The sequence below is a fragment of the Mastigoproctus giganteus genome, chromosome 9 (assembly GCF_048544385.1).
Source record: "Mastigoproctus giganteus isolate SK-2022 chromosome 9, ASM4854438v1, whole genome shotgun sequence".
In the NCBI taxonomy this organism is placed as follows: domain Eukaryota; kingdom Metazoa; phylum Arthropoda; class Arachnida; order Uropygi; family Thelyphonidae; genus Mastigoproctus; species Mastigoproctus giganteus.
The window spans coordinates 212,063,006-212,085,505 of record NC_143583.1 but is presented as its reverse complement, the minus strand read 5'-3'; the positions used below and the strand labels follow the sequence as shown (position 1 = coordinate 212,085,505).

Sequence of the window (22,500 nt, the reverse complement as noted above, 5' to 3'; positions counted from 1 at the left end):
TCATTAATACATGAGCTCAAAGAAAAATGGGATGCTAGCAGGTCGGCTTTATCCTTGGCTGAAGTGACAACAGAACCATCTGGTTTGGACAGAGGTGGGAGCAGAGATGGGCAAAAGTTGTGGCCAATAGCTTTGGCAAGAGACCAGAATGCTCGGCTACCATTAGGGCAAGAAGCAAGTTTTCTACTCTTAGCCTGTTCAAACTCTAGTTTCGATTGATTAATAACTGCTTTACAATTGTTGCGAGCTTTGGTGTAGGCAGAAAATGAAACTGAAGAATTAGAAACAAGCCAATTACGATATGCAACGTTCTTCTCTTGGACAGCCTTAGCACATTTATTGGAAAACCAAGGTTTAGATAAAGGACGAGATTTTAAAGTGGAGTGTGGGATAAAGGATTCCATTCCTGCAAGAATAATTTCACTGACACGATCTGAGCAAATGTTGATATCAGAAGTTTTGAAACAGTAATCAGACCAAGGAAAAGAAGAAAAGAAGTCACGCAGGTCATCCCATTTTGCATTCTTGTAATGCCAAACAATACGAGGTTGGGAATAGCCATGAGATAAAGGTTCCATTGGAGAAGAGGCAATCACCAAGTTGTGATCTGAAGTGCCTAAAGGACCTCTCACTTCAACCTTGTACTTAGAAGGATTGTTTGTGAGAAAAAGATCAAGCGTATTGGCTGTATGATTAGGATTGTGCAGTATTCTTGTAGGTAAATGAACAATCTGTGCTAGGTCATTAGTAATTGCAAAAGCCTCAGCATCTTGACCTGCTGGGTCGGTGTGACTAGAAAATGGAAGCCAGCTGGAGTTGTGAAAGTTAAAATCACCAAGGAAAATTCCCTCACTGTTAGGAAAGTTGGACTGGAGAAAGTCAAGTTGCAAAGAGAGGAAGTCAAACAGCTCCAAGTGATTAGTGGAGTTGGGAGAACGGTAGAGACAACAGATGAATTTTACACAATGAGGTAGAGAGATTTTAAGCCAGAGAAGATCAAAGAGAGGAGATTCCAAATTGCCAAGTCTCTGACAGGGAATATCAGAACGGACATATGCACAAGTACCACCTTTGAGGCGAAAGGAATCATACAGCAAATAATTTGGACATCTGAGATGAGCAGTAGTTGAATCAACTGATAACTGAGATTCAGTCAGAAAAAGTACATGGGGTTTGGAAGACTGCAAGTGGAAATGGACATCGTTGAGATTAGAATTGAGACCACGTATATTTGTGAAATGAATTAGGAAGTCCTTGGGAGGTTTAGATCTTTTCGCAGATAAGCTTGCTCTATTATTTTGACAATTCATGGTGTATTCAATAGTAAGAAAAAGTGGGTGGGACATGCTGTATGAAGCAATGAAATTTTTGGATATGGCGTACATGTGGTAAGAATATACCCAGATCCTTGACATGACGTGGCCTCGACAATGCTCCCCGCATACACACTACTCGGACTCCCTCCAGTCACTATCTGGCAGAGTAGAGGTAGCAAGATTATACACTAGCTGATCTGGAAGCTTCCTAGAGAGTTACCAATAGGTTCAGTCCGGTGTACTAACTAGCGGCCGGCCTGCGAACACTGTTTTAGAGCTGTACCCTCGAAATGTAAGGAATATTGGATCTCGCCACAACATTCATCATAACCTCAAAAATCATCAATCATACTGCATGATGGAAGAGATAGGGAAGGGTTGGCCGGAACTTAGCTCTAGAGACTAAACATGGGTTCCACCACTTCAAGCCTCCAATAAGCAAAGTGGTGGTATTTCACCGGTTGATGAGAGTCATCTACCACCTAGTACTGCCTGGTAACATAGAGGGGCGGCGTTCCTCCATGTAGTGTGGGCGCCACACCTCGACCCCTGCTTACGTTGGTTCACACCTGGGTGGTCACCCACCATGTACTTGTGCATGAAGGTTATACCCAGGATTACTAACAGTCCCACCATCGTGAAGGTGCAAGCAGAGGATTTGGCTGTCATAGACCATCCGGACTTCGCCGAAATTGGGTCCACTTTGACTTGAGTGTCACCCGAATATCAGTTCCATCAGCGTTTGACTCCCAGGCAAAAAAAAAAAAAAAAAAAAAAAAAACATTTCCCACATCCATTCCCTCTAAACATTTGTCCATTTCCTCCTTGAATTTATTTAAGCTATCAACTTCCACAATGACAGATGGAAGTTTTCTCCAGCAATAAACTACCAGATGGCTAAAGGCAAATATCTGCACATATATTCTACAACTGTCTTTCCACAATTTGAATTTATTCCCCTCAAGTTCGTAATCTGAGCAAGAGGAAGAATCCCATCAGAATTGAGCCTACTCAAAGTTAGGCAGATTTTTAGTTCATGAAGTGTCTCTGGGTGTTGGGAGCAGTGTCACTCACAGCAGCTGGGGCACACGTGCAGAGTACTTGACCTCCTTGTGGTGTGGGCTGGAAACGGTTTGCTCGAGGTGTTCGCTTTGCCATTGAGAGAACTGGGAGTGCAGGTGGCCTAATTGCAGGTGCCAGTTGAGAGCATCAAAAGGTCCCTCTATGGTTCCTGGAGCCACAGCTTAGGGGTACACCAAATATCTTACCAGAGAATGGCTCCTGGCTTAGTGTCTTGCGAGATACACCTTACGCCTTATACCCCTCAATCAGATCACCCCACGGGTACCTAGTCTCCAGATGCTGCACTACGTAAGAGAACCCCTTTGTTCCCCCTCACCAATCTTGTTGCCCTTCTCTGTACTCCCTCAAGCAACTCTACACCCTTCCTAAAACGAGGCTTCCAAACCTGTATGCAGTACTCAAGACGTGGCCGGACCATTTCCTTATACAAAGCAATAATTCCCTCCCTCTTCCCTACTAGCAAAATTCCTGTATATCATTGACAATACACCATGCTCTGGCAACCTGTCTTCACTGCTCAGAAAATATCATATCTGACTGCACAATTACTCCGAGGCCTTTTTCATATTCTGCCACCCTATGTGTAATACCACACAGTTGGTACATTTCTCTGGGGTTGCTTCTACCCATATGCAGTACTTTGCATTTGTCAACATTAAACTTCAGTTGCCACTTTTCAGCCCATCTGCCCAATTCTCTAGATCCTGTTGCAGTAGCACTCTGCCATTACTGTCATTAACAATACTGCTAAGCTTTTTATTATCTGCATACTTGGACACTAAGCCTGATATAACCTCATCAATATCATTGATTAATATACAAAACAACAGTGGGCCCAACACTGAACCCTGGGGGACTTCGCTAATAGCATTAGTCCATGAAGAGCAGAGTCCATTGATTACCACTCTGTCTTTTTCCACTCAACCACCCTTTTATCCATTGTAGCAACTTGCCTTTAATACTATACTGCTCCAATTTGTACTGTAGTCTTCCATGTGCAACAGTATCAAAAAAAACTTTCTTGAAACCCAAGTATATGATATCAAAATTATTTTTTGCATCCAGTTCCTTTGTAACCACATCATAGTATTTAATCAAATTTGTCAGACAAGACTTTCTCTTAACAAACCAATCCTGTGACTGAATTATTACTGCAGCCTTGTCTAGATAATCCTGCAATGCTTCTTTAACTAGTGACTCCGTTATTTTCCTGAAATAGAAGTTAAACTAACAGGTTTGTAATTACTCGTGTCACCCTTTGATCCCCCTTTGTGAATTGGGGATACATTTTCACATCTCCAGTCTTAGGGGAACTTCCTCTCAGTCCAAGTATGCTCTCATAATTATGGCTAGAGGTTTTCTTACTTCCTTTGCTACCTCCTTTAATATACTGTTTAGATCCCATCTACCCCAGGTGCCTTTATTATGTTTAACTTCAACAATTTCTCCTCCACTTTGCTCTCAGTTATTACAACAAAATCATTAAGCTCCCTGTTAGTTTAATAAGCTTCTGTCCATACAGAATTCCTCATGTGTGAATGTAGATGCAAAATATTCATTCAGTTTGTCCGCTAACTGAGCAGGATCATCAACAGTTGAACCATCGATATCAAGTGGACCAATGTGATTCATCACCTTCCTTCTAGAGTTTATATAAGTAACAAAGTCCTTGCTGTTTTTGTTAGCATCCTTTTGCCAAAGATTTCTCATAATGTGTCTTCGCTTGCCTAATCTCCTTTGTGACTTGATTATAGATAGCTTATGTCTACCATAGGCTTCTGTGTTTATTGATAATTTATATGCACCCCATGTATTTTTTTCTCTTCCACAAGTTTCATTAATTCATCTGACACCCACTATGGTCTAAACCTTGAACAATATTTCTTAATTGGTATGAAAAGCCTAGTAGCTTCTATGATTAATTCCTTGAATGCTTCCCATTTAGAATTTCCTGTTGGTAGCATCATCAGATGCCCAAAACAGTAGATACAGCACTGTACATAAAGCTATTGCTCTATTGTGCATTTGTTAAAAGCTCAATAAATAAAGTGACCACATGGTCACAAAACAATGGTTTTTGAATCTCCTCACAAAAAAATACAGGAATTCACTAGTGTATAACGTGCAACTTATACCCAGATCAGAACCAAAATTTATGAAAACAGATAATCTCAATCATGCCAAGTATAAGATTACTTTTTGTAATCACAGACAGGAAATAATCTTTTCTACAACATATAGGAAATGCCTGAAAACACTAAATGCTCCTAAGAGTTATATTTGCTACTACTTTGGGAGCAGATAAAGACATCTCTGGCATTTGTACAGAACCTTTATGAGATCCTAGCTCATAAATGGGCCTGTGTTCTGCTCTACAAAACTGAGCATTCTAAAATAGCAAAATCCAATACAGCATACAGCTGGTGATGCTTACCCCAAAAATGGTAAGCATCACCAGCACTTTTTATTATTGATATGCAAGGAAGATAGCGATACAGGGTAGTGCAAAATAAGCTGACCATTTTAAAAAAATCATACATTTTTTAGTTCTTTTTAGGTTTGTATTTTTTGTTTATCTTACAGGTACCCCTTGGAGAATTTAATTATGGAGAGGTACACTTACTCAGCGGACCAAAATAGTCACAATGTTCTTGGAAAACAATTGGCCAATAGTTCTAATGCAGCGAGCATATAGACAATTTTATAACATTCGCGAGGCACCAAGTAGGAACACAATTTACACTGCAGTTCAAAATTTTGAAGAAAGGGGAACTGCTGCTGATGCCAGACAAACTGGAAGACCTCGTAATGATCGATCAATGGAAAACATTGCACGTGTATGGGAGAGTGTTGCAGCCCAACCCCAAACATCGACCAGAAGATGCTCTGCTCAATTGATGATCTCTCATCGCTCCCTGCAACGAATTTTGCATAAGGACTTACATCACTTTCCCTACAAGATTCAATTAGTCCAAGCCCTTCATCCCAAAGACAAGCAAGCATGTCTGGAATACACCCATGCCTTTGTAAACCTTGTAAAAAATGATGAGAATTTCATTTCAAATTTGATGAGTGAAGAAGCACATTTTCAGTTAGGCTTTGTTAATAAACAAAACTATCGATTTTGAGGCAGTGCAAACCCAAGAATAACTCACCAGAGACCACTGCATCCAGCTAAGGTAATGGTTTGGTGTGCCATAACAGCTGAACACATCATTGGACCTTATTTTTTCAAGGATGATGATGGTGTTGTTCAGACAGTCAGTGGAGAGCAGTATAGGACAATGGTTGAAAATGTTTTGATGCCACAGCTACCAGAAGACCACAATATGTGGTTCCAACAAGATGGCACCACAGCACACACCAGTCGAGCCACAATGAACCTCCTAAGGCAACATTTCCCAAATCTCATTATTTCGAAAAATGGTGATGTGAGATGGCCACTGCGCTCACCGGATTTGGCCGCCCCAGACTTTTTTTTTCCTTTGGGGCTGTCTCAAGAATAAAGTGTATGCCAATAACCCTCAAACCATAACCATAGAGGCTCTAAAAGAGAACATCTGGCATGAGATAGCCACAATATCTCCTGAAACTCTGAGAAATGCCATGGGAAAATGCCGTGAGAAGAGCACATATTTGAGAGCAAGAAGGGGGTGGCCATTTGGCCGATATTATTTTTCACATATGATGCAAAAAATTTCCAAGAATAAAGCTTTCATTCACCATTTAGATGGTTCATTTATCGCATTTCATTCTAAAGTTACAGAGAAAACAAACTGTTCAGCTTATTTTGCACCACCCTGTATAATGTTGTAACAACTTTTTTCCTCCTTTACTTTTCAATAGTTTATCAAGTAACTGACTGTTTCTATAGAAACAGACATGTAAAATACCCTGTATATATATCCAAGGTCAAATATATCCCTATTACTTAACTAAATGCTAACTTTATAAGAATGACTTCTTCATCGTGTGCCATCTCCTAACGGAGGTCGGCAATCACCATGGCAAATATCTCTGTTTCTGGTAGCTCTGAACAGCTGCTTGGTGTTCAGTCCTGTCCAGTTCTTAATGTTATCAAGCCACAATGCCAGGCTTTCTTCTTCCTTCCATTCTCCCCTCAATAATTAGCCATGTAATTGTGTATTTGTTGTTCCTTATCAAGTGTCCAAGATACAGTTTTTCTTTTCTTTATGTCCTTCAGCAATTCCCGGGTTTTTCTAATTCTCTGTAGGACACTCATTGATCACTCTTGCTGTCCATGATATCTTTAGCATTCTTCTGTATGTCCACATTTCAAATGCTTCTAGTTTTTTCAAAGTGTTAGTTTTCAGTGTCCAAGTCTTAGCACCATACAACAAAACTAGCCAAATGTAACATCTCATCCGGATTCTAAGGTAGAGATCCAGGTTTCCGTTGCACAATGCATGTCTCATTTTAAGAAAATACTGCCTGGCCATTTATCCTTGCTTTTGTTTCCATAACTGGTTCATTTTTGTCATTGATACAACAGCCTGAATAATTGATTTTGCCAACTCTCTCTAGCAGCCTTCCGTTTAATGTTGGTAAGGACCATGAGTCGTATTGATTAAGGACAATGGTCTTGTTGATATTAATCCTGAGGCTCATTCCTTCACTTTCTTCACTCACATGATTGAGTATCTGCAAGTCCTGCATATTAGTTGTACAAAGTACAGTGTCATCAACATAGCAAAGGCTGTTAATCACTCTACCATTGACAGATATTCCTTCATTTCTTCCATCTAATGCTCTCTTGAAGATGATGTCCAAGTAAACGTTAAACAGGAGAGAGTGGAAAGTACACATCCTTGCCACACTCCACATTCATAAGAATGACAGATTTATATAATTATGGTGTAAAGTATTATAATAACTTTGGTTTTTATATTAAACGGATTTTTTGATTTTTAGCATTACTATTCAGTATCATTGGTGGATGGAAAAGTGGAAGCTCGGTTCAGTAGTGGAAATGGGGAAACTACAATGTACTCTGATCATCATGTCAGTGATGGAAAGTTTCATACAATCACTGTCCTTAAAAAAAATAGAAGGTAAGAAACACCAGAATACTTTATTTAGTTTCAAGATAAAGTAACAAGCTGAACCTTAAAATCTAAATATGAATACCAATTTTTCATTGATGTAGCCATATACACAAACTTTTCTGCTTCACTATTGGAGTAACCTGAATATCTTGATAGCTGGTCTCTTTAAATGTCATATATAGGTTATTAATCAGTGTGCTTGTAGATGCAGGACTTTCATGGTATAGCCACCATGAATGCTGTTGTTGTTTTGTTTAAGTCTATAAAATGTTTAGGGCATAAGCCTCAAGCTAAACGCTTTATAGTCTAAATACATCATACACCATCAGGCATCTCTCATATTGTGGAGTTATACTTCATAACTGTTTTACCATCATTGCATCACTTGGGTACCTACCCACCCACCGAAGAAGGGCCAAATAGCCCTGAAACGGTGTCATCTGGGTGGTGGTATCGATCTGAGAATAAGTAACATTAGTCTTCTCCTCGGGTGAAGTGTTACTTATTCGAAGTAGTGCAATATATCATGGCAACTCATTGTGAAGGTATTCACAATATGAGATATAACTTAAAACGATGCCGCTTTGCTAATATTCCATTCATTCAGATTTGGCTATGTATTATTGATGCTTTCGCACTATACTTATACATAGTCTCTTCCATTAAGTTCAAAACATTTGAAGCATGCAGTAAATATCTTTTACCACTCAGAGGAAAGCTAATCATAAAACTGTTTTATCCATGATAGCAATTCCACAGCAACATTTTCAGAGAAGAGTTAGTTATTCTGTGTGGGATTAGAAGTTAATTGATAGTTTTATAACCATTTTCAAAGTTAATTAGCTAGATAAAATATTTTAAAATTCATATGTATATTAATATTCAAGGATACAACAAATTTGTTGTTAGATATATTTATCAAATCACCCAATTATACAAATGGTTATAATTACAATATCACTTTGGCTTCTTGTAGATGCAAACTACAAATAATCACCCAGAGATGAATTTTGGAATAGGCAACATCTAGGTGATGTAAAAATGAATGGTACATACAAAATTAGTACAGAAAGTGACATCCAGGTGTATGTGGCCTTGTGTGTGGTTAACTTCTGGATCCATTTCCCAGCTCCATTGGATCTTAATCATGCTGAATAAACAAAACGTCCAGATATAGGGAGGTTATTCCTATACTCTACCAGTGAATTGATCCAAGTCACAATAAAACAAAAAAATAATTATTGAATCTTCAACTAATAAAAATTATATAAACCATAAAAATAAACAACTTTGCTTGAAAAAGTTCATGGCCTTATCAATTGGCATTAGACTAGAGATGGAAGCACCATTTTGAAAGCTTCAGTTTAAGTCATTTATAAAAAACGGTCCAAATTTTACTGCTGTGGTTGGTATAGCATGTCCTTTTTATCCAATGTCTTTTCAGTGTCAATAGCAGCAGAAAACTTCATTGTCTTGCTTCTGGACCTTAATATCACAGAAACAACATTATATTAGCATTAACATTAGTAGCGGCATATGATGCAAGAAAGAAAGTTATACAGCATCAGCTAAAAAGGGGGAAAAAAAACCCTTCCCATTTCACCCACCCATTCGCTCTAAACGTTTGTCCAGTTCTTCCTTGAATTTATTTAAGCTATCAACTTCCTTCCACAATGAGAAGTGGAGGTTTATTCCAGCAATCAACTTCCAGCTGGCTAAAGGCAAATTTCCACACATCTATTCTACAACTGACTTTCCTCAATTTGAATATATGTCCCATCAGGTTTGTAATCTGAGCAAGGGGAACAATCCCATCAGCATTAAGCTTGCTCAAACCATTCAAGGTCTTATACACCTCAATCAGATCACCTCGCAAGTACCTAGTCTCCAGATGCTGCAATTTGCAGGACTTCAGCCTTTCTCAGTAAGAGCACTCCTTTGTTCCCTTTACCAGCCTTGTTGCCCTTCTCTGTACTCATTCTAGCAACTCTACATCCTTCCTAAAATGAAGCACCCAGACCTGTATACAGTACTCAAGGTGTGGCCTGACCATTACCTTATACAAAGGGATAAGCATCTCCTTATCCCGTAGCCAGGTGGGAAGGAGCAGCAGTGCGTAGCACACGCTTCTTGATTAGACCGGGGTTTGATCCCGTCACCACCAAATACGGAGGATGCGGAAAGGTCACAGAATGACCACCGCATATCCTGGATCAATATGGCCTTAGTTGCTAATGCTCCTAAAAACCAAACAACAAACATCTCCTTATCCCTGCTATCAAAATTCCTGTATATCATTGACAAGACCCCATGACCTGCTCTGGCACCCTGTTTGCACCACTCAGAAAACTTCATATATGACTGCGCAATTACCCTCAGGTCTGTTTCATTCTCCACTACCCTGAGTGTAGTACTACACAGTTGGTACGTTTCTCTAGGGTTACTGCTACCCATATGCAATACTTTGCATTTGTCAATGTTAAACTTCAGTTGCCACTTCTCAGTCCATTTGCCCAACTTTTCTAGATTCTGTTGCAGTAGCATACTATCGTTACTGTCATTAACAACCCTGCCAACCTTTGTATCATCTTCAAACTTGGACATTAAGCCTGATATACCTTCATCAATATTATTGATGAATACACAAAACAACAATGGGCCCAACACCGAACCCTCGGAAACTCCACTAATAACATCTGTCTATGTAAAGAGCAGTGTCCATTGATTACCACTCTCTGATGTCTTCCACTCAACCATCCCTTTATCCAATGTAGCGACTTATTCTTAATGCCATACCTCTTCAATTTGTACAGCAGTCTTCCATGTGCAACAGTATCAAAAGCTTTCCTGAAATCCAAGTGTATGATATCAAAATTATTTTTGACATTCAGTTCCTTTGTGACCACATCATAGTATCCAATCAAACTGGTCAGACAATACCTCCCTTTAATGAACTCATGCTGTATCTTAACTATTACTGCAGTCTTGTCTAGCTGATTCTGCAATGCTTCTTTAACCAGTGAATGTCTACCAGTTTGTGAAATGTTTGCAGAACTCTCTGGAACAGGACATGATCTAGCCAAGGAGGATGTCTTTGTGTGTGTGCTAGGTGCAGAACGTCAAGAAATTAAGCACAAACTCAGCATTCTGATGGGTGCTTTTGAGAGTTTGCAGACACGGGTAGATGCCCTTGAAAGTATTAAAATGGGGGGACTCATCAAGCTCTCAGCTGTCCAACTCAACACCAGAATTCACTCTTATGCATTAGGCAACACAGCAGCAATCTCCAAGGCAGAATGCAATGGTCCCACAGGAGTTAGTTATTGTCAGTGACTGTATTGTCAGGGAGACGGGTAATATATTGTGTAAAAAGGATAGGTGGAATAGGACCAGGGTATATCTGCCAGGGGCAAAAGTTGATGTTGTAGAACAGATATCATCTTTTAAGGGCACAAAGGGTGATATTGTTATACATGTTGACACTACATGTATTAACAAGTACAGGTCCATGCTGAAAAAAAAGTAGAGTTAGGTTTAAATTTGAAAGTGTCTGCAATTTTATCCAGACACAATAGGAGGGAGTATATAGTGAGAGCCTTAACAATCAATTCGGCCCTGGAGGGATTGTGCAAGGCTCATGGGGTAGAATTTTTCTCAGCGTGGTCACTGTTTCTACAGGAATGGGATACATTTAAATAGAAGGGGTGCAAGAGTGTTTGCTGATGCTATCAAGGCATCAGCATTTGGTGGGTCATAAAACTGCTAGCTTGAGAGGGGGGAATCACAGACTAAAAGGTTAATAGTAGCCGCAGCAGAGCTGAAAGTGATTCTTGTACTGCTTCTATTAGAGTGAGCAGGGTGCTGGTGGGTTCAGGAACTGGTGGGAATCATCATGAAACAAATAAATACATGGGCTGTGATAGGATAACTAAGAATAAGAATAGGTGCATGTACACCAATGCTAGAAGTATAATAAATAAATTTCATGAATTTGAAATACTGATCAAAGCATCAAAGACAGATATTGTTAGGATATCAAAGACAAAGTGTCACACAGATATAAGCAGTGAAGAATTTTAATTTGGGGAGCACAATATGTACAGAAAGGATAGGAGGGGGAGGAGAGGTTATGCTGTTAATTAAGAAAAACATAAAATCTAAGAAGTATATCCAGTTGACATAGATGGACAGTGCAATGTTGAGTCAGTTTGGTGTGACATAAGCACTGAGAAAGCTAAAATGAGAGTAGGAGTGCATTATAAGCCTAATGAATCAAATGAGTACAACGAACAATTGTACAGAGAAATAGAATGGCAGTAAATCAGATTTTGTTATAATGGGGGATTTTAATTTCCCAGATATTGACTGGCAATTGTGGGTGGTCATTTGCACATTAGCAAGAATTTTGTGGATTTTTTGGATGATTTTTTTCTGCAGCAGCATGTTTGAGAGGCAACCAGAGTAGGTAATACTCTTGATCAGGTTATCTGCAGTGAATATTGGTGTATAAAGAATTTTCAGATAAAGAAACCATGAGGTGGCAGTGATCAGTGTACTGATGAGGGATTTATTTAAAAATATAATTACCATCAGGGGTGTAAAGGGAAGGGTTTTTGCTTCCTTAGACTACAGTGGTCTCAGACAGTTTTTAAATTCTGTACAGTGGGACCAACTGGTGATGTCACCAACAGCAAACTCTAAGTAGGAAGCATTCAAGGAACTAATTGTGGAAGCTACCAGGCTTTTCATACCAATTAAGAAATATTGTTCAAAGTTTATGCCTAAATGGATGTCAGATGAACTAGTGAGACTCGTAGCAGAGAATAAAAATGCATGGGATTCGTATAAATTTTATTCGTATAAAAAAGCCTCTAGTAGATGTAAGCTAGTCTGTAATCAAGTCACAAAGGAGGTTTGGCAAGCGAAGGCATCTTATTAGAACACTTTGGCAAAGGATGCTAAGAAAAACAGCAAGGACTTCATTATTTATATAAACTCTAGAAAGGAGGGGATGAATCAGATTGGTTCACTTGATGTCGATGGTTCAACTGATGACGATCCTGCTCAGATAGCTGATAATCTGAATGCATATTTTGCATCTACATTCATGCACAAGGATTTATTAAGGGAGGAAAATGCCAGAAGTTTATCAAATTGTAACAGGGTACATAATGATTTTGTAATAACTGAGAGCAAAATGGAGGAGAAATTGTTGAAGTTAAACATAAGAAAGGTACCTGGGTTGAATGGGATCTATCCAGTTATATTAAAGGTGGTGGCAAAGGAAGTAAGCAAACCCTTAGCCATAATCCTGAGAGAATCCTTAGGGACTCGGGGGAGGTACCAGTGGACGGGAGATGTGCAAATATGACCCCAATCCACAAAGGAGGATCAAAGGGACCTTTGAGACAGGTAATTACAGACCTGTTAGTTTAACTTCTGTTCAAAGTTTAACAAAGTTAAACTTTGAACAGAACCTTTGTTAAACTTCTGTTCAAAGTTTAACAAAGGAACTGGATGCGAAAAATAATTTTGATATCATATACTTGGATTTCAAGAAAGCTTTTGACACTGTTGCGCATGGAAGACTACTGTACAAATTGGAGCAGTATGTTATTAAGGGTAAGTTGCTACAATGGATAAAAGGGTGGTTGAGTGGGAGAAGACAGATAGTGGTAATCAATGGATGCTGCTCTTCATGGACTAATGTGATTAGTGGAGTCCCCCAGGGTTTGCTGTTGGGCCCACTGTTGTTTTGTATATATCAATGATATTGATGAAGGTATATCAGGCTTAATGTCCAAGTTTGCAGATGATGCAAAGGTTGGCAGAGTTGTTAATGACAGTAATGGCAGTGTGCTACTGCAACAGGATCTAGGAAATTAGTAGTAGTAGTACTGGCATGTGATGCAAGAAAGCAGGTGTATGAGCTTATGCAGCATCAGCCAAAAAAAAAAAAATCACACCATTCCCTCCAAATGCCTGTCCAGTTCCTCCTTAAATTTATTCAACCTATCAACTTCCACAACGACAGATGGAAGTTTGTTCCAGCAATTAACCACCCGCTGGCTAAAGGCAAATTTCCGCGCATCTATTCTACATCTATCTTTTCTTAATTTGAATTTATGCCCCCTTAGGTTCGTAATCTGAACAACTGGAAGAATCCCACGTGCTCAACCCATTTAAGGCCTTATACCCCTCAATCAGATCACTTCGCAGGTGCCTAGTCTCCAGCCGCTGCAATTTGCAGAACTTAAGCCTCTCTTGGTAAGAGGATCCCTTCATTCCCCTCACCAATCTTGTTGCCCTTCTCTGTACACGCTCAAGTAAATCTACATCCTTCCTAAAATGAGGCCTCGAGACCTGTACGCAGTACTCAAGGCGTGGCCTGACAATTGCCTTATACAGAGGGACAATCACCTCCTTTCCCTGCTAGCAAAATTCCTATATATCATTGACAAAACCCCCATGACCTGCCCTGGCAGCCTGTCTGCATTGCTCAGAAAACTTCATATCTGACTGCACAATTACTCCCAGGTCTTTTTCATTTTCTACAACCTTAAGTGTAGTACCACACAGTTGGTATGTTTCTCTGGGGTTACTTCTACCCATATGCAGTACTTTGCATTTGTCAAGGTTAAACTTCAGTTGCCACTTCTTAGCCCATCTGCCCAAATTATCTAGATCCTGTTGCAGTAGCACACTGCCATTACTTTCCTTAACAGCCCTGCCAACTTTGTATCATCTGCAAACTTCGACATTAAGCCTGATATAGCTTTATCAATATCATTGATAAATATGCAAAACAACAGTGGACCCAACACCGAACCCTGTGGGACTCCACTAATAACATTAATCCCCGAAGAGCAGCACCCCATTGATTATCACCCTCTGTCTTCTCCCACTTAACCATCCTTTTATCCATTGTAGCAACTTACCCTTAATACCATTCTGCTCCAATTTGTACAATAGTCTTCCATGCGCAACAGTGTCAAAAGCTTTCCTGAAATCCAAATATATGATATCAAAATTATTTTTTGCATCCAGTTCCTTTGTAACCACATCATAATATCCTATCAAATTTGTCAGACAAGACTTTCCCTTAACAAACCCATGCTGTGTCTGAATTATTGCTGCAGTCTTGTCTAGATGATCCTGCAATGCATCTTTAACCAGTGACTCCATTATTTTACCCGGAACAGAAGTTAAACTAACTGGTCTGTAATTACTCTTGTCACCCTTTGATCCCCCTTTGATAAATTTAGACAGATATGCTGAGAAGTGGCAACTGAAGTTAAACATTGACAAATGCAAAGTACTGCATATGGGTAGAAGTAACCCCAGAGAAATGTAAAAACTGTGTGGTACTACACTTAGGGTTGATGAAAATGAAAAAGACCTGGGAGTAATTGTGCATTCGGATATGAAGTTTTCGGAGCAATGCAGACAGGCTGCCAGAGCAGGTCATGGGGTATTGTCAATGATATACAGAAATTTTGCTAGTAGGGAAGAGGAGTGATTATCCCTTTGTATAATGCAATGGTCAGACTGTGCTTCAAGTACTGCATACAGGTCCGCAAGCCTCATTTTAGGAAGGATGTAGAGTTGCTTGAGGGAGTACAGGGAAGGGGAACAAGATTTGTGGGGGAGGAATGAAGGGGTCCTCTTACCAAGAAAGGCTCTAAGTCGGAAAATTTCAGCGGCTGGAGACTAGGCACCTGCAAGGTGACTTGATTGGGGTGTATAAGGCCTTGAATGGGTTAAGAACACAGAATCCTGATGGGATTCTTTCACTTAGATTATGAAACTGAGGGGGTGTAAATTCAAATTGAAGAAAGATACTTGTAGAATAGATGTGCAGAAATTTGTCTTTAGCCAGCAGGTGGTTAATTTCTGGAACAAACTTCCATCTGTCATTGTAAAAGTTGATAGCTTAAATAAATTAAAGGAGGAAATGGACAAAGTTTTATAGGGAATGGATGTGTGAAAATTTTTTTTTTTTCTGATGCTACATAACTCGTGCGCTTGCTTTCTTGCATCACATCCCGCCATTACTACTACTACAGCATGTTCCAACTGCTGTCCACCTCAGCTGTCAACCAATGGTGGTCTACTTTTGCCGGCATGTTGGTTGTGTCCTCTTCAGACCATTCCTCCCATCACACCTTCACTATGGCAGCCCTCAAATAGTTGACAATGCTTGCAATTATTACTGAGATGCTAGTTTTCATAGTGCCATAAATAAATCATTCCCGATTCAAACACCACAGGTTCTTCCATTTCTCCACTGCACAGGCTTCATTCTGATGGACTGATAAGCACTACTTGTCACTATATATGCAGTTCCAGCTGGTGACCATACTTCTGATATCACTCCTAGGTGTTGTGGAATGCATTCGCTCATGGAGACAGATGTAGTCATAATATTTAGGCTCATGAGTGTACATGCACACACACTGCACAAACTCCTGCTTGCTTTATTCATTTCTCAATACATTTCAGCTTGTGATAACTTGAGACCAATAAAGGAGATGTATCATCTTACAGATTTTCCAGAGTTTTTCACTTCTGAAAGGAAACCTACCATTTATTTACGTTAGTAAATAAATTTGATGAATTTGAGGTATTGCTCAAAACATCGAAGGCAGATATTGTTGGGATATCAGAGACGTGGTGTCACACAGATATAAGGGATGCGGTACTGCAATTTGGGGAGTACAACGTCTACAGAAAGGATAGACAGGATAGGAAGGGGGAGGTGTTATGCTATTAGTTAAGAAACACATAAAAACCAAGGAAGTGAAGCCAGTCGACATCGCTGGACAGTGCAGTGTGGAGTCAGTTTGGTGTGACATAAACATTGGGAGATCAAAATTGAGAGTAGGAGTGTGCTATAGGCCTAATGACTCTGATGAGTATAATAAGGAACTGTACAGGGAAATAGAGTGGGCCAGTAAATCAGTGTGTCTTATAATGGGAGATTTTAATTTCCCAGATATTGACTGGAATTTGGGGGCTGGATACTCACACACTAGCAGGGCTTTTGTGGATTTATTGGATGATTGTTTTCTACATCAGCATGTTCGGGAGGCAACTAGAGGGAGTAATACTCTTGATTTGATTATCAGCAGTGATTCTTCATGCATTAAGAATCTGCAGATAAATGAACCACTAGGTGGCAGTGATCACAGTGTGCTGAAGTGGGATTTACTCAAAGAGGTAACTACCATTAAGGGTAAAGGGAAGGGTTATTGCTTCCGTAAAGGCGACTACGATGGACTGAGACAGTATTTAAATTCTATACAGTGGGACCAACTGATGATGTTACCAACAGCAAATTCAAAATGGGAAGCATTCAAAGAACTTATCTTGGAAGCTACTAGGCTTTACATACCAACTAAGAAATATTGTTCAAGGTTTAGGCCAAAATGGATGTCAGATGAACTAATGAGGCATATGGCAGAGAAGAAAAATGCATGGGATACTTACAAATTAACACATGACACAGAAGCCTATGATAGATACAAGTTGATATGCAACCAAGTTACAAAGGAGGTTAGGCAGGCGAAGGCAGATTACGAGAAATCCTTGGCAAGGGATGCAAAGAAAAACAGCAAAGAGTTCTTTACTTATGTAAACTCTAGAAGGAAAGGGATGAATCAGATTGGTCCACTTGATATTGATGGGTCAAGTGTTGATGATCCTGCTCAGGTGGCTAACAAACTAAATGAATATTTTGCATCGACATTCACACATGAGGAGTTATTCAGCGAGGGGAATGCCAGAGGTGTATTCAACTCTAGCAGTAAGTTACAGAATCTTGAAATAACTGGGAGTAAAGTGGAGGAGAAACTGTTGAAGATAAACACAAGAAAGGCACCCGGGGTGGATGGGATCTATCCAGTTATATTAAAGGAGGCAGCAAAGGAAGTAAGCAAACCCTTAGCCATAATTATGAGAGCTTCCTTGGACTCAGGGGAGGTACCCATAGACTGGAAATGTGCAAATGTGACCCCAATTCACAAAGGAGGATCAAAGGCTGACACAAGTAATTATAGACCTGTGAGCTTAACTTCTGTTCCAGGAAAATTAATGGAGGCACTGGTTAAAGACGCACTGCAGGATCATTTAGACAAGACTTCAGTTATAGCCCAGACACAGCATGGTTTTGTTAAGGGGAAGTCTTGCCTGACCAACTTGATTGGATACTATGATGCAGTCACAAAAGAACTGGATGCAGGGAATAACTTTGATATTATATACTTGGATCTTAGAAAGGCTTTTGATACTGTTGCACATGGAAGACTGCTACACAAATTGGAGCAGTGTGACATTGGAGGCAAATTGCTGCTATGGATAAAGGGGTGGTTGAGGGGGAGAAGACAGAGAGTGGTAATCAATGGACACTGCTCATCGTGGACTGATGTTATTAGTGGAGTCCCTCAGGGCTCAGTGTTGGGTCCATTATTGTTTTCTGTATTTATAAATGATATTGATGATGGTATATCGGGATTAATGTCCAAGTTTGCAGACGATACAAAGGTTGGCAGGGTTGTCAAGGACACTACTGACACTAGGCTGCTGCAACAGGATCTGGAAAGGTTGAGCAGATGGGCTGAGAGGTGGCAAATGAAGTTTAACATTGACAAATGTAAAGTACTACACATGGGAAACAGCAACCCCAGAGCAACGTATCAACTCTGTGGTACAACACTGACAGTGGTAGAGAATGAAAGGGACTTGGGGGTGGTTGTGCAGGCAGATATGAAGTTCTCTGAGCAGTGCAGACGGGCTGCAAGAGTAGCTCATGGAGTATTGTCAATGATATACAGGAATTTTTCCAGCAGGGATAAGGAGGTGATTATTCCATTGTATAAGGCGATGGTCAGGCCACACCTAGAGTACTGTATACAGGTCTGGAGGCCTCATTTCAAGACGGATGTAGAGCTGCTGGAACGAGTACAGAGAAGGGCAACAAGATTAGTGAATGGAACAAAGGGGTGCTCTTACGAAGAAAGGCTTAAGTTTTGCAAATTACAGTGTCTGGAGACTAGGCACTGGAGAGGTGATCTGATAGAGGTGTATAAAGCCTTGAATGGTTTAAGCATGCTCAATGCTGATGGGATTCTTCCTCTAGCTCAGAATAATCACCTGAGAGGGCATAAATTCAAATTGAGGAAAGACAGATGTAGGATAGACGTGCGGAAATTTGCCTTTAGCCAGCGGGTGGTTGGTTGGTGGAACAGACTTCCATCCCTTGTGGTGGAGGTTGATAGCCTAAATAAGTTTAAGGCTCAGCTGGACAGGTATTTTGAACGAACAGAGGGGTGAAGTGGAAGTGGTTTTTTTTTTTTTTTTTTTGGCTGATGCTGCATAAGCTTGCTTTCTTGCATCAAATGCCTCTACTAATGCTAATGCTAATCTCACTTAAATTTTTGGGTTTCCTGCTCCCTTTTCTGTTTACTTTATATAATGGCAGACTTTATTTATTTCTTTAAAATTTGGTAAATGATTAAAGTTAAAAACTTTCTTATGCTTTATTTCTCATTTGGTCAGTGGCTTTAGAATATAATATATGTATAAAGAAAACTTTTAATACCACATGTTTTTGCACTGCAATCTTACATGTAAGTTCTCTATTTGTTTCATTTGGGGCGCCTCCATAGCCAGGTGGGCAGGAGCGACAGTGCATAGCACACTCTTCTTGATTAGACTGGGGTTCGAGCCCATGACCACCAAATATGGAGGATGCTGAAAGGTCAGGGAATGATCACTGTATATCCCCGGAGCAATATGGCCTTAGTTGCTAGTGCTCCTAAAAAAATTTGCAGTCATACTCTGATGGCTCAATCCCATCCACGATCAGGTGATTTATATTACTACTGGAGCACATCAAACATCTCCTGTATGTTGAAGCTAATGAACCATTGTTATTGCTTCATTGGAAAAAGTTGTTTCTACAGCATGCTTTCAAATGGAAGTTCTTTCTGTACCACCCGAACCCCACTTGGATATCTGTTATTGAGCCACACCAGGAAAATCTTCATAAAACACGTCAGACTGCCAACTATCCATTCAGTCTCCAAGGCTACTGAGATTTAGACATTTCGGTAGATGGGTTTGCCATGTCACCAAAAGAACTGCTTCCACATTAGCTTGTTCATATACCAGCCTGCAACTTTTCCTGCTGAGAGAGGGGCCAACATTCTATCTTCTATCTATCTGCAGCTCTACTCTGCATACTGAGCTGAACATCCTGACTTCTTGCCAGCTTACACAGATGGTTCCAAGCTAGAGCTGGCCATGGGATCTGCCACCATCTTCCCAGACATTACAATATCTTAACAGATCCCCCCCTCCTCTGAAATCAGTATATTCTCTGCAAAGTTGCATGCTACAGCTAGCCTTGGATCACACACATACAAACATATCACCACCAAAAATGTATTATAAAAACAAATTCTCTAAGTTCATTTCAGGCCTTATTAGCAATGAAGTATATTCCTCATCCAGTCCTGGCCCAGGTCTGGCACCCAGGCCAGGACTGGATAAGGAATATACTTCATTGCTGGATGAGGAATACACTACCAAAAATGCATTATACACACAAATTCTCTAAGTTCATTGCAGGCCTTATCAGCAATGAAGTATATTCCTCATCTAGTCCTGGCCCAGATCTGGCAGCAGCAGCAGCTGCTACATTATCTTCTGGAATCCAGTTTTGGTATTCGCTCCTGCTGGACCCCCCCGGTCACAGTGGAATCAGGGGAAATGATTTGACAGACACCACAGCCAAATCAGCTGTGACCCCAAAAAACCCTTACCTGTTAGTCTGCTATACAGACTATTGTCAAGTAATATGAAAGAAATTGGTCTCCCAATGGATGCTGCTCTTTGTGGACTAATGTTATTAGTGGAGTCCCCCATTGGTCTCCCAATGGCAACCTTCATGGCATTAGCATTAGTAGAGGCATTTGATGCAAGAAAGCAAGCTTATGCAGCATCAGCCAAAAAAAAAAAATTAATAAATAAATAAATAAAAAATAAAATAAATAAATAAAAAATAACCACTTCCACTTCACCCCTCTGTTCATTCGAAATACCTGTCCAGCTGAGCCTTAAACTTATTTAGGCTATCAACAAGGGATGGAAGTCTATTCCACCAACCAACCAACCACCCGCTGGCTAAAAGGCAAATTTCCTCACGTCTATCCTACATCTGTCTTTTCTCAATTTGAATTTATGTCATCTCAGGTGATTATTCTGAGCAAGAGGAAGAATCCTATCAGCATTGAGCATGCTCAAACCATTCAAGGCTTTATACACCTCTATCAGATCACTCGCCGGTGCCTAGTTGTTGTTGTTGTTGTTTTTGGTTTTTAGGAGCATTAGGAACTAAGGCCATATTGCTCCGGTGCGGTGGTCATTCCCTGACCTTTCTGCATGCTTCGTATTTGGTGGTGACGGGCTCGAACCCCGGTCTAATCAAGAAGCATGTACTACGCACTGCTGCTCCTTCCCACCTGACTACGGAGGCGCCTTGGTGCCTAGTCTCCAGACACTGTAATTTGCAAAACTTAAGCCTTTCTTCGTAAGAGCACCCCTTTGTTCCATTCACTAATCTTGTTGCCCTTCTCTGTACTCGTTCCAGCATCTCTACATCCTTCTTGAAATGAGGCCTCCAGACCTGTATACAGTACTCGAGGTGACATCTGACCATTGCCTTATACAAGGGAATAATCACCTCCTTATTCCTGCTAGAAAAATTCCTATATATCATCGACAATACACCATGAGCTACTCTTGCAGCCCGTCTGCACTGCTCAGAAAACTTCATATCTGCCTATTTTTATGGTGCAAGGGCAACATAAAAACATTATTCTGCCCTTGTAGCATAAAAAAATGAAATGCTATGAAGTGCCAAGTTCCAAGATAAAATTAAAAATCACTAGTATAGGCATGTGTAGGCTTCAACCAGATAAAGCTTGTAATCCAACTATGGCAGTCTAGTCTATACAGAAATCATAAAGAGTTGTTCTAGCTTGGCCCTACATAGGACACAGTTATCTTGCACATTCTTTTCTGCTGATGACCCTCCTATGTATCAACACTGTGATATCATTTTGAGCATTCAGTATGTCTTGACTGAATGTTTAGATTTTATGATGAATGCCATTTATGTTTTAGCACTTTTACTCATCTGACTGAGCCTTATATACTCAGATTTTAGTGACCATGTTGCCATGGTCACCAGATTTTAGCAATTTTTCAGTTTTTAAAATATATAAACTTGTACATATGTTTAAATGCTTTTTAAAACCTGTTATATACACTCTTGTTTATTTAATTGTTTTTTTTTATACTTTTTTTGACACAGTACCCATATTTTTAAGTTACTAGTGATTTTTAATTTTATCTTGGAACTTGGCACTTCATAGCATTTTCATTTTTTTATGCTACAAGGGCAGAATAATGTTTTTATGTTGCCCTTGCACCATAAAAAATGAAATCAGATCAAACCTGTAAATTTATTTAGTAAAGATCCGGGGATTTAAAGATATAGAAGATGCATTTACATCCACTTATTTTCGCTATCACCTATGTTATTAGAAGTATTTGCTTCCAGTAGTAATTGGAAGTAATTGCCATTTTGATGAAAAGACATCAAAAATTTTGACAGACTATTGACGGTAGGTGCCAAAATATTGTGTAGGCAGTTCTTGTCTTAATCTTTACAAAAAGGAAAGAAATTTTTACAATGAAATTACCTTGGCTTGCCAAAATTTTTAATAAAATAAATGCTATTTTATTTCTAAAGAGGGAAAACAAATAGACAACTCTTTAGAATTAAAACAGAATGTACTATTTCAGCAAAAACATATACAATAAACTTGCCTGCAAGAGAGTGTATAAATAATTGGCATCTAAATGATTTTCTAATTTTATAAACTGCATTGGTGGCTCCCAGATTAACTAATATTTAAAGATATATTCACAAAACATTTCATAATATCATATTCAGGGCATATCAACAT

General features: G+C 39.7%; 1 protein-coding gene across 1 annotated transcript in view; it reads left to right on the top strand.

The window, feature by feature from the left end:
* LOC150081103 (laminin subunit alpha-2-like) overlaps window positions 1-22,500 on the top strand; it is a 707,948-nt gene that overhangs the window by 609,056 nt on the left and 76,392 nt on the right. Inside the window, exon 56 of the mRNA XM_090380924.1 lies at window positions 7,332-7,471. Coding sequence (XP_090237050.1) covers window positions 7,332-7,471 — 140 coding nt within the window. The remainder of the gene's footprint in view (window positions 1-7,331; window positions 7,472-22,500) is intronic.